Source organism: Phascolarctos cinereus, unplaced genomic scaffold (genome assembly GCF_003287225.1).
Source record: "Phascolarctos cinereus isolate Bilbo 61053 unplaced genomic scaffold, phaCin_HiC Scaffold_5;HRSCAF=322, whole genome shotgun sequence".
Taxonomy (NCBI): Eukaryota; Metazoa; Chordata; class Mammalia; order Diprotodontia; family Phascolarctidae; genus Phascolarctos; species Phascolarctos cinereus.
In genome coordinates, this window is record NW_027555958.1 from 345,175,292 (window position 1) to 345,187,682 (window position 12,391).

General features: G+C 37.4%; 1 protein-coding gene across 3 annotated transcripts in view; it reads left to right on the forward strand.

Moving 5' to 3' along the window:
• The first annotated feature begins 8,585 nt into the window (after nt 1-8,585).
• Nucleotides 8,586-12,391, forward strand: part of KMO (kynurenine 3-monooxygenase) — a 62,476-nt gene continuing 58,670 nt past the window's right edge. For 2 of the 3 annotated variants that reach the window (XM_020982054.2, XM_020982055.2), the window contains exon 1: nt 8,588-8,890. In XM_020982054.2, the coding sequence (XP_020837713.1) occupies nt 8,837-8,890 (54 nt within the window). In that variant the 5' untranslated portion in view covers nt 8,588-8,836. Of the gene's footprint in view, nt 8,891-12,391 lie in introns of all 3 variants that reach the window. The other variant, XM_020982056.2, reaches the window with a different exon arrangement.

Here is a 12,391-nt window from a genome sequence, read left to right on the forward strand (position 1 = left end):
GCGTCTATGTGGACCCTCCATCCTATTCATTATGTCCTGGACTTTGCTCTAGCATTTTCAGTCTCTCTTCCACTGACTCTTTATTGAGGCCTTGTTGGGTTTTTTTTTTACATACCAGTCATTTTATACATATATATGTATGTATGTATGTACACATATGCATATATATATATATATGTATGTGTGTGTGTGTGTGTGTGCATGTTTGTATGTATGTATGTGTTTATATACCCTAGTCTGTCCCCTGGAACCTTCTGTTGTAACAAAAATAAACAGTTAAGTTACACTGATTGACAAAATGCTGCTTACACACATGCTTAGGCCTTTCCAATTCTGGGGGGAATTCCACAACTTACACTTTTTAGCTATTTTTCTGTCTTTTTCTTTCTCTTTATAGCTAAATTTCTTGACCAAGCTGTCTGTACCCACTAACTCTACTTCTCACTATTCGCTGTCTCCTTAACCCTCTCCAGGTCTGACAGCATCTGCAGTATTCTGCCCTCGTGGTCTTCTACTTATCTTCTGAGAGAAGCAAAGTGTGTCTATCCTATGTTCTCTGGAACCAAGATTTATATGTTTCTAGTGTTATTTTCATTTACATTATTGTAGCTATCATGGATATTGTTTGCTTGGTTTTGCTTTTTTCCTTCTAAATTATTTTTTAAGTTTTCCCATGTTCTTTTGAATTTCTCCTACTTGTTTCTTATGGTACTATAATATTCATTTCATTAATTCCTGTGTTATAATTTGTTTAGCCATCTCCTCAATTGATAGGCACCATTTTCTTTCCAATTTTTTGCTACCAGTGACTACTATATTTTGTAATATGAAGCATCTTTCTTTCTGTCATTGACTTTCTCAGGGTATATGTCTTATAGTGGAATTGCTGCATCAAAAGGTTTGAACAGGTTAGTGACTTTTCATACATAATTCCAAATTATTTTCCAGAAAGTTGTACCAATTCACAACTGACCAGCAATATATTAGTTCCATTAATTTTTTTTTCCCATTTGCTCGGGCCTTTCTAATCTTTGGCAGGGGGGAAAGCCTTTCCACAGCCTACACAATCCAGTTATTCTTCTGTCTTTTTCTTCTTTATAGCTAAACTTCTTGACCAAGCTGTTTATAGCCAATGACTCCATTCTTCCTTACTCATTCTCTGCTTAACTCTTTACAACCTGTTTTCCCCTCCATCCAGTCTAGTGAAACGCTTTCTTAAAAGTTACCAGTGAAATAACAATCAATAAATCCAGTGACCTTTCTTCAGTGCTCGTCTTCCTTGACTTCTCTACAAATTGTAACAGTAAGGCACAGCAGAGAACAAAAGAAAACATACAAGGAAGCAAAGAAAAGATGGACAGCTCTCAGCACAATGCGTAGTATTTATTATGTAGGCTTTCTTGAAATGGACATTTATTGCTTTATGTTTTGAATCTTCTATTATGTTCTGCTGTGTACATGTCAGTGTTTTTTTTCCCTTTTCATATTTTGTATTTAAGTTTCAATATTTAAGTTTATTATATGTTTCTTTGTCTTTTCTTATTGTGTATTTAAGTCTATAATTATACTTTTTTTTTTAAATTGTGACAGTATTTTGCCACCTGCTTCTACTAGGTATTTTCTTCTTTAGTTTCAGGGAAACCATACTCTCCTGGCTCTCCTGGCTCTTTAAGTGCTCCTCTTCAATTTACAGGCTCTTTATCCTCTTCCCAAGATATTAATTGGGGTAGCTAGGTGGTATAGTGGATAGAGTGCTGGGTCTGGAGTCAGAAAGACTCACTTTTGTGAGTTCAAATCTGGCCTCAGACACTAGCTGTGCAACCCTGGGCAAATCACTGGGTTAAGTTTGCTTCAATTTCCTCATCTGTAAAATGAGCTGGAGAAGGAAATGGCAAACCGCTCCAGTATCTTTGTCAAGAAAACCCCAAATGGAGTCACAAAGAGTTGAGCACAACTGAACAACAACAACAAAGATCTTAATTTGACATTCTGGAAGGCTCTGCCTTTGGCTATCTTTTCATCACTTTCTATATACTCTCCCTAGGAAACGTCATTCACAGAATCATAAAATCTGAAGTAGAAGGAACAGCAAATGCTGTCTAGTCTAGTACCTTCCCTGTAATTCCCTCTCCAACACTTTTGGCAAAAGGCCATCTAGCTTCCTCTTGAAAACCTACAGCTAGGGGATACCATACTATCTTCATCCTAAGTAAGCCCATTCCACTTTGCAATTGTTAGGTAATTTTTTTTCCCTTACATCAATCTAAAAGCTGCATGTCTGCCACTTTCCCCCATTATTCCTACTTCTGCCTTCTGGAGCCTAGCAGAACGTGTCTCTTAGGCAGCACAGCCTCTCTGGTATTTAAAAGCAGCCATATTCCTCCTTTGTTCTTCTCTAGTTAAATATTCCCTTTTAATTAGTCCATATATGGAGCCACCATGGTACTTTGGAAGTCAACAACAAATGAATGAGCATTTATTAAGCTTCTACTATTTGCTAGGCACTATTCTAGGCACTGGGAATACAAATACAAAAGTTATGCAGGCCCTCCCCTTGTGAAGCTTATAATGAGAGAAGAACATACAAAAAGGCTATTATAATTTGAGATCTGCTACTGGTGGACCCCCTGCCTTGCCACTTTTTTTCATTACTGCTCTTGAGATTTTTGACTTTTGTTCCTCCAGATGAATTATTATTTTTTGATCTCTATGAAATAATCCTTTGGTAATTTGATTGGTACAGTACTGAATAAGTAAATTAATTTATATATTGTCATTTTTATTACATTGACTCAGTCCACTCATGAGCAATTAATATTTCTCCTGTTATTTAAATCTGTATTTTTACAAAGAGTGTTTTATACTTGGATTCATATAGTTACTAAATGTATGTTGATAGATATACTCCCAAATATTTTATAATTTTCTGTAGTTATTTTGAAGAGACTATCTCTTTCTAGTCCTTCTAGCAGAGTTTTATTGGTATTATACAAGAATTTATGTACACTTGTTTTATAGCCCACAACTTTGTTGAATATGTTGTAATGGTGTACAATCTTTAATACTTTAATATTTATTTCCAAATATCTATTTAAATTTTTTGTAACGTTATTCATTAGGATATTGGTTTATAATTTTGTCTATAATATGTCTCTCCTTAGTATAGGTATCAAAACTATATTTGTATCCAAAAGACACACTTGAAAAGTTATTTCTTTTCCTGTTATTGCAAACAATAGTATTTGTACAATTGTCTGTACAGTATTGGAATTAATTGTTCTTTGAATGTTTGATAGAATTAATTTATTTTCTACATATTGTCTTGGCCCTACAATTCACTCAGTTTTTTAAGGTTATGCCAATGGTATGCAAGACAGAGAGGAAGGGTGAGGGCATTCCAAGCTAGAGAAGCTTTAAATATAAATACTATTCATTAAGCTATTTTGTGGGGAGGGAAAGAAACATTTATTAAGTGCTTACTTTGTGCCAAGCACCATGCTAAGTGCTTTACAAATATCATCTCTTTTGATCCTCACACAACTCTAGGAAAGAGATTCTATTTTACCCCATTTTACAGTTTAGGAAAGTGAAGCAGATGGTGAAGTGACTTGCCCATTTAAGGAGTTGAGGCCTGATTTGAGCTGAGGCCTCCTAACTTCAGGCCCAATGGTCTTTCTACTGAGCCAGGTAGCTGCCTTTAAATAGGGATTCTTATTGAGGTATAGTGTGAACTAGATGGCTTCTGAGCTTCCTTCCAACTCTGAAATTCTGTGATTCTGCAACAGAGATGGCATGCCTATCATCTGAGGACCCTCCTACCTGAGTTCAGAGAGATTCATCACCAAATAGAGTATTTATTTATTTATTCTTAGCAACAGGAACCCTTGAAAAATAATGACTGAGTTTTAGAAGGGTGTGGTCAACATTGGTAGTTGTTGGTAGGGAATACCTACACCAGGGGTGGGAAACCCGTGGGGAAACCGAAATATTTGCAAATAGCTTATGATAACATATTGGAAATAATAGAGAGAGATCCTATAGTTAGGGACATCAGTTCATTTCTCTAATCAGATCAGTCATGAAGTGCGGTAGTAAGGTAAAGTAAGAACACTAGATTCAAAGTCAAAGGACCTGGGTTCAAAGCCTGGCTTTTCTAGTGTGACCATAGGCAAGACCCTTATCTTCTTTGGTACTCAGTTTCTTTGTCTGTAGGTGGTTTCCTTGATCAATATGGGCATAACTCTTTTCTTAGAAATTATTGAAATGTGGTTCAGCATCTTAAGAAAGTAAATTTCTAGCTCCTGGTTGGTTTCTGGTGACTGAGGCTTCCACCAAGGGCTGGCTGAGACCCAGGAGCATAGACTCCTTTTATAGGAACTGCCCCATTTGCACTAACTTTTAAAGAAGAACAGTATCCTACTCTAGATTTTTCTCTTGCCCCATCCCCCAAGAGCAACTGATGTCAACTTATGAGCTATCTATGGCAGAGGAAGAAATACTCTTACATGTGATTTTCCCAGCTGAAGTGACGGCAGCAACTGGAGCACTGATAATTTCCCATAGAAGCAGGATATCTGCACCTGCTCTGAAGTAAAGGTGAAGCAAAAGGGAGGGTCCCTCCATCATACATGCCCAGAAGCAGACCCATCCCGCACCTCCATGTGCTTGACTGGAACCTTGACTGAGCCTGCTCCACGGCAGTAATAAAACCATTAGAAAGGCAGTTCAGTGTAGAATAAAGCAATTTGGACATGGACTTAGTAGACTTGGGTTTGAAAACTCCGATTTTTGCTTGTTGTGTGACTGTGGAGGGAGGGAAGGGAAGAAAGAAAGGAGTGAAACAAGCATTTATTGAGCACCTACTATATGCCAGGCATCATGCTAAACACTTTACAAATGTTACCTCATTTTCTTCTCACAACAACCCTGTGAAGTTGGTGCTCCAATTTTCCATGTGAAGAAACTGAGGCAGACAGAGTATGCATAGGGTCACACAGTAAGTATCCAAGGCCAGATAGACACTTTTCTGAGTCTCAGTTTCCTCACCTGTAAAATGCAGATATGAAAAATAGCTTTCTTTCATTGTGTTATTGAGATGAAATATGATAATGTATATAAAGTGCTTAGCAAACCTGAAAGCTCTTTGTAATTGTCGGCTATTATTAAGGCTGTCCTAAAGTGGAATGAGTTGCGTGGGGAGAAGTGGTTTTCCCTTCTTCACTAGAGATTTTAAGTGGGGCGCCGTGGATAGAGCACCGGGCCCTAGAGTCAGGAGGACCTGTTGAAATCCAGCCTCTGACACATTACACTCACTAGCTGTGTGACTCTGGACAAGTCACTTAACCCCAATTGTCTCACAAAGAAATAGAGAGATTTTAAGTGGGGAAAACCAGAATATGACTTTGGGGTATATTGTAGAGGGGATTCTCATTCAGGTATAGGATGGACTATGATTCCTTCTGACTCTTTGATTCTTCAAAATCACATCACATATCCTTTTCCCCCTCCCTCACATATCCTTTTCACTCCCACTGCCACCACCATAGTTCAGTCCCTCATCATCTTTTGTTTGGACTATCATTGAAGTCCTCCTAATGTGTCTGTCTGCTCATAATGTAATCCTCCCAGTGGACCAAGCTGATTGTAGCATTGCTCTTTTCAAAAAGTGGTACCCTACTGCCAACTGAGTAAAGTATAATACCCTCAGCCTGGCATTTAAGACAATCTACAGTCTGTCTGACTGTATCTAGCTTGTATACAGACTGTAATCAGGCTGATCTTATATTAATCTCATTCTCATACTCCCTGTTTTAGTCAAATTATATGACTCTCCACCACCGCTCCTCAACCTGACCTCCTCTGTTCCACTGCCTTAGCTCATGCCATCATCTCCTGTGCCTACCACTACCTTGACTATTCCTTTTCCCAGGCCATTTCCGTCTCCACCTTTACAAGTCTCTCTTTTTTTAAGGCCCAACTTACATTCCACTTCCTTCATAAAGGTTTCCCTGACCTTCCCCGCTGAAAGTGGCTTCTCCTTCCTTGTTTCTTATAGCCCTTATATTACACCATATGTTATAGGCAACTAGGTGGTGCAATGGATAGAGCACTGGGCCTGGCGTCAGGAAGATCTGAGTTCAAATTTGGCTTCACACACTTACTAGCTATGTGACCTTGGGCAAGTCACTTAACACTATTTGCCTCAGTTTCTTCATTGGTAAAATAAGCTGGAGAAGGAAATGGCAAATAACACCAGGATCTCTGCCAAGAAAATCGCAATTGAGATCATGAAGAGTCAGATAACGACTGAACAACAAAAACCATATATTGTAGTTATTTGCATGCAACTCCCTCACCCCAACTAGATTATAAGTTCCTTGAGAGCAAAGTCTTTCTCATTTGAGCTTAGTATTCTCTGGGGCCAGGCACAATTCTTTGCTTAATATTGCCAAAAAAGGCGCTTAATTCTGTTGAGTTGAAATTCTAACACCTGTGCAGGTAATCGAAATAAAATTCCTGGGGGCTGTACCACTAAGCAACCACAAGAGGTCACTATTGAATGACTTTTGGCTTAAGCCTTGGAACATAGGATACTTTCTAATTTTTTGTATCATCATTAAATAGTTAATAAAGAGAAGACTAATTTCTTAAATTAAAATAAAAAACCTGTCACTAAAGTCTCACTCTCACGTCTCATTGTGGCATGGCAGAGGCTAATGATTTTTTTTTAAGCCATATCAACTCTCTAAAACTATCTGCTTAGTTGTGGTGGGATTGAGGGTAGACTCCCAGCAAAAGTATAGTTTCTTTCAGTACTGATCCATTAAAATAAGATTCAGAATGGCTTTTATTTTTTGACTCTGTAATTCTCCTTTGACTCATATCTCACTGAATTGATCTTATGTTTGTATGTGTATCTTGTCTCCCTAACTGAATTATGAAATCCCCAAGGGAAAAATCTTTTGGTGATTATTGTTTTGTTTTGTTTTGCTAGCAGCATTGCTATTATTAATAATTATAACAACTGAATTTCTGTAATGACTCTGTGAGAAGCTAGATGACTTGCCAAAGATCATTTAACTAGTTACCAACAGAGCTGTAATCTTTAGCCGCTCACTTTACTATTTCTTTCCCACTCTATCATAAATGTTTAATGTAAACCTTTTTTTTAATCAAACTGTGATCCATTTCAATAATTTTCAGATTTTAAAAAGTGGTTATAACTTTTTAGTACTGTGTGTGGTGATGTATCAGAAGTTTTTAGATGTATTCACCTTCAGACTCACTGGTGCATTTACCTTTGTAGTTTATATTGTGTCGGTCTTTGTAGTTCTAAGACATTTGAGCTGATTATAATAACTATCATTTATATAGAATTTTAATATTTGAGAAATTATTTACATTTCTTATCTCATTTGATCCTCTCTACAAACGTATGAGGTAAGTAATATTATTGTTTCTATTTTACAGAAGAAAAAACTGAGGCCAACAGGTTAATAGCACCTAAATCCATGTGTATGGGGTTGAAAAATGACTTATGATGGGGGAGGTGAGAGGGAATGAGTGAATCTTACTCTCATCCGATTTGGCTTAAGGAGGGAATAACATACACACACACAGTTGGGTATGGAAACCTATCTTACCCTACAGAAAAGTAGGGGGGGAAGGGGATAAGAGATGGGGGGTGGGGGTGGAGGGAGTGGGGGTGGGAGGGAAGGGTGACAGAAGGGAGGGCAGATTGGAGAAGGGGGTAATTAGAAGCAAACACTTTTGAGGAGGGACAGGGTGAAAGGAGAGAATAGAATGAACGGGAGGTGGGATAGGATGGAGGGAAATATATTTAGTCTTTCACAACATGACTATTATGGAAGTGTTTTGCATGACTACACATGTATAACTTATATCGAACTGCTTGCCTTCTCAATGAAGGGTGGGTGGGGAAAGAGGAAGAGAGAATTTGGAACTCAAAGTTTTAAAAACGAATGTCAAAAATTGTTTTTATATGTAACTGGGAAATAAGATACACAGGCAATGGGATATAGAAATCTGTCTTACCCAAAGGAAAATAGAAGGGGAAGAGGATAACAGAAGGAGAGGGGTGTGTGATAGAAGGGAGAGCAGATTGGGGGAAGGGGTATTCAAAATGCAGGCTGTCTTGGGGTGGGAGGAGGGGAGAGATGGGGAGAAAATTTGGAACTCAAAATCTTGTGGAAGTGAATGTTAAAAACTAAAAATAAATAAATCCAAGTTAAAGAAAAAAGAAAAATGATTGTTATCATAAATTGTAATTGCCTAAATACTTATATGAGGAGGATAGCACATGAAAAATTAATGAAGAAAGAGAACTACCATGCTGGGCCCCCAACAAATAAGACTAATTCACCGTTTAAACTTTTGTATGTTAAACCTCATTTGAAAGTTCCTCAGTAAGTTAGAATGACTAATCATGAATAAAATTGAAACTAAGAAAATTTCTTTTTGGAAAAACCACTGTTACATAGTTGTGTTGAAAATATGTACATTACAGGTCTGTTATAGGAAGTAAACTTTTATATAAGTTTAAAATTTTTGAGCTTTACTTAGTTAAGTTAGTAAGGCATTTCCTTGTTTCCTGAAATAGAATGATTCTGGATATAGAGTTAAACACTATCGGGTTAGTTCAAGGGACGTTAGTGCTTGACAGGAAGCCAGTTTAACTTGAGTTTAGAACTAGTGGTAAATGCTTCAAGGCTGTCAGTAATAGAAAGGCTGAGGAAGCAAGTGAGTAGGAAAAAGTCTCCCTGTTGAATGAAAGCGAGATTCAAGAAGAACCACTGTAAAAAATACTTCTGTGATTATGGATTCAACTAACAGCAAAAAGAAGAAAGTAGTTGTCATTGGTGGTGGATTGGTAAGACTTTTATGTTTTACTTTTTATGCCTTTTTATTATTATCATCATCATTATTATTGCACACTTACAGAAACCAGCAATTTTCTGTTGAGGTATTTTATTTTATAGGTTTAAGTGGTACTAGTTTTGATTTTGACCTACTGGGAAATAATGCATTATTGTATAATACTTTTATTTAAAGACAATTTCTTTTTCTCTCTCTTCTTTGACATTTTGCTTTAAAATTCCCTTAAGACCTTAGGCTGTGTTTCCTTTTGTTTTTGGCAATTAATACTATAGAATATCTAATTTTTGCCTTAAATTTTATTTTCCATGTGGATTTAGGGTCTATGCATGTATGGTATACAAATTATTCCACTTAAAACTAAAAATGACTCAACACCATAGTGGTATCTATGCAAAGTTTTCAGATTGACCAATCTCAATCAACTAATAAACCACAAAAACTTTATCTTTAAAAAATAAAATTAGATGATTGTTAGGCAAAACTGATTACCATATTCATTCAAAATACTTGAACTTCTCATGTGTAGGAACACAGCCTATATCTTCTAAATTAATAAACTGACTCATTCAACTCAAAATATGCAGTGGGAGCCAAACAGGGGGAAAGTACTTTAAATTTTTTTTTTCATTTGAAATAAGCCCTTGTGAAATAAGCTCATCCAATTAACAAGTACACTGGAACTTCTCTTTCTAATATTAGTCTGAGTTCCTGTCATTATGCCTTACTCATAGCAGGCACTTACTAAATATTTTTTGAATGAATCAGACAATACTATAAGAAAACTTGATCTCTCAACAATGACCTCTCCTCTGGGACTTCACAGAGCACCTTGTTTTTCATCTGTCTAGTGCACTTATTAAGTTTGAGGATTATAATATTTCAGTTATCTGGGTTTGTGTCTTATACTCCAACTAGATTGTGATAATTGTGTTTTATTTAAATTTTGTATTTGCTGCCCCCCAAACCTTGTCCCGTCTCCAAAGCACAGGCCTTTGTAGATGGTATTGCTGTTGTTCAGTTGTGTCCGACTCTGCATGACCCCATTATGGAATTTTCTTAGCAAAGATACTGGAGTGATTTGCCATTTTCTTCTCCAGTGAATTAAGGCAAATAGTGCTTAAGAGACATGGCCAGGGTCACACAGCTAATAAGTGTCTGAGGCCAGATTTTAACTCTTCCTGACTCCAGGCCCAGCACTGTATTCACTGAGCCACCTAAATCTTTATTGAATGAGTGAATGAATGAATTATAGGTGAAAGAAATATTATAGTGTTATAAACTATTGAAGTTATAACAACCAACAGAGTTCATAGTACTATTTATTGGGAGGCTGTTGGGCATACATAGTAAGCATTGAACATACATCTCTTTCCTTTCAAAGTTTATAAATCCCATGTGAATTGTTCTGTCTTGTTTGGTTACTAAAATACTGCTTGGTTTCCTTGCCTCAGGTCTTTCCCTACTTCAGTCCAGCCTCCACTGAGCTGTCAAAGTGATCTTCCTAAAGCATAAGTCTGACCACACTCACCCCCCACCCCCACCCCATCCCATTCAGTCAACTCCAGTGGTTCCCTATTGCCTCTATTTGGCTTTTAAAGTACTCCATAACCTGTTCGCTTTCTACCTTTCCAGTCTAACTACATCTTGCACTCCCCACTCCCCACGTTCCACTGTACTCAGCAGTCCAGTGGTACTGGCCTTCTTGCTGTCCTTTCCACGTGACACTTGATCTCTTGACTCTGGGTATTTTCATTTACTGTGCCCCATCCCTGGAACTCTTTCCCTCCTCATCTCCATAGTCTAGCTTCCCTGGTTTCCTTTAAATCTCAGCTAAAGCCCCATATTCTGCAAAAAGGTTCCTTAATGCTAGTGCCTTTCTTGATTATCTTCAGTTTATTCTATATAAATGTTTCTATGTAGTTGTTTGCATGTTGTCCATTAGAGCTATTAAACCTTCTTTAGTCTGTAAGTGCCTTGAAAGCAGAGACTGTCTTTCGCCTTAACCTTGTATCCCAATGCTTATCACAGTGCCTGGGACATAGTAGGAGCTTAACAAATGCTAGCTGACTGACTGACTCAGGAGAGAGAAAGATCACTCCTGGCTCAGAGAAAATGGGGAAGGCTTTATGGAAGTGGTAGCATGTGGGATAAATCTAGAGAAATGGTTGGTATCATTAACTCTGATGATCATAAAGAATTAAAAGAAATTAACATTGTTTTCTCTTTTGATTTCATTTTGTAAGGTGACCTTTTAAGGCCAAGTAACACTCTCCTAGATAGTGTGAAATCATTAGTGGTGACCCCACAGTGTCCCATAAAGCCAGCACTTTGTTGATCCAACTGTCTAGTGGCTTGGACATTATCTTGTATTTTACTTTTCCAAGTTAAATAAGAGGAAAAATGTAGCTGATTACATCTACAATTCTTAACCTAGGGTCTGACCCCAGGAGTCTAACTGGTAGTCTTAACTGAGGACAGATTTGAGAGACTAATTTCATAAATTAGGATGAGAAGGAAAATTACATTATTATTTTCACTAACATCTAACTGAATCTTAGTATTTCTTTCAATGATGAGTGTGGGTAAGAAATCACTGTAGTATTTGGCACCACTAGACTACCAAAGGGGTCTATGACACAAAAAAAGTTAAGAACTCCAATCTAGAAATTCAGCTTAGTCATTTGATACCTTAGGAATTTGCCCTGGTTTTTTTTTTTAAACTTGATAGTTGCAGGCTTGAAAGAGCAGGAGAATTAAGGGAATCATATCTTTTAGGTATATTGAAATTCTGTGTGTGTGTGTGTGTGTGTGTGTTGTGTGTATGTGTACATGTAGGTGTTGTTTTCCATTGTAACAAAAGATGCTGCTACTACAAATGATTACTGTCAGTATGAGGATCTGCTAAAAAGATCGAATGAATGATCAAGAGTCCAAAGGTTGACCTTTGAATCACAGTTGAAGCTGTTCAAACTCTATTTTTGATGACTCTCTCTTGGATATCTGTAGGAAACCCAAACTCCGCTCAGAAAGATCTAAGCCATCCCTTATCAGATCAAGAGATCCACTACTGCTTTTATCTTCTGGGAATTGGCAGTTGAATCTCATATTAGTTACAAAGTCGTATTTTTTGAATCTTGAAAACATTTTTTTTCTCTCTTTGCTATTTAGACATTACTGTCACTTCACTTTGTCATCCTGCAGCTGCATAAGTGTCTTCCGTTTCTTCAAACTCATTTAGCTCAGCAGAATTGTTTCCTAAGGATATATCCCTTTAGTGCTGGGAAGCTGGCTACGTCAAGCACTACCTCCTATGTGAGGCCTGTCCTCAGCCTCTCCTTCTTCCCTTGAATTTTCAGTATGCTTTTGTCTGAAATGATGTTGTATTTACTTGTACATATTTTGCATTGTACACATTGCTTACTCTTATTGGATGTGGCTCAAGGAGGGAATCACATACATACTCAGCTGGGTGTGGAAATGTATCTTACCCCCA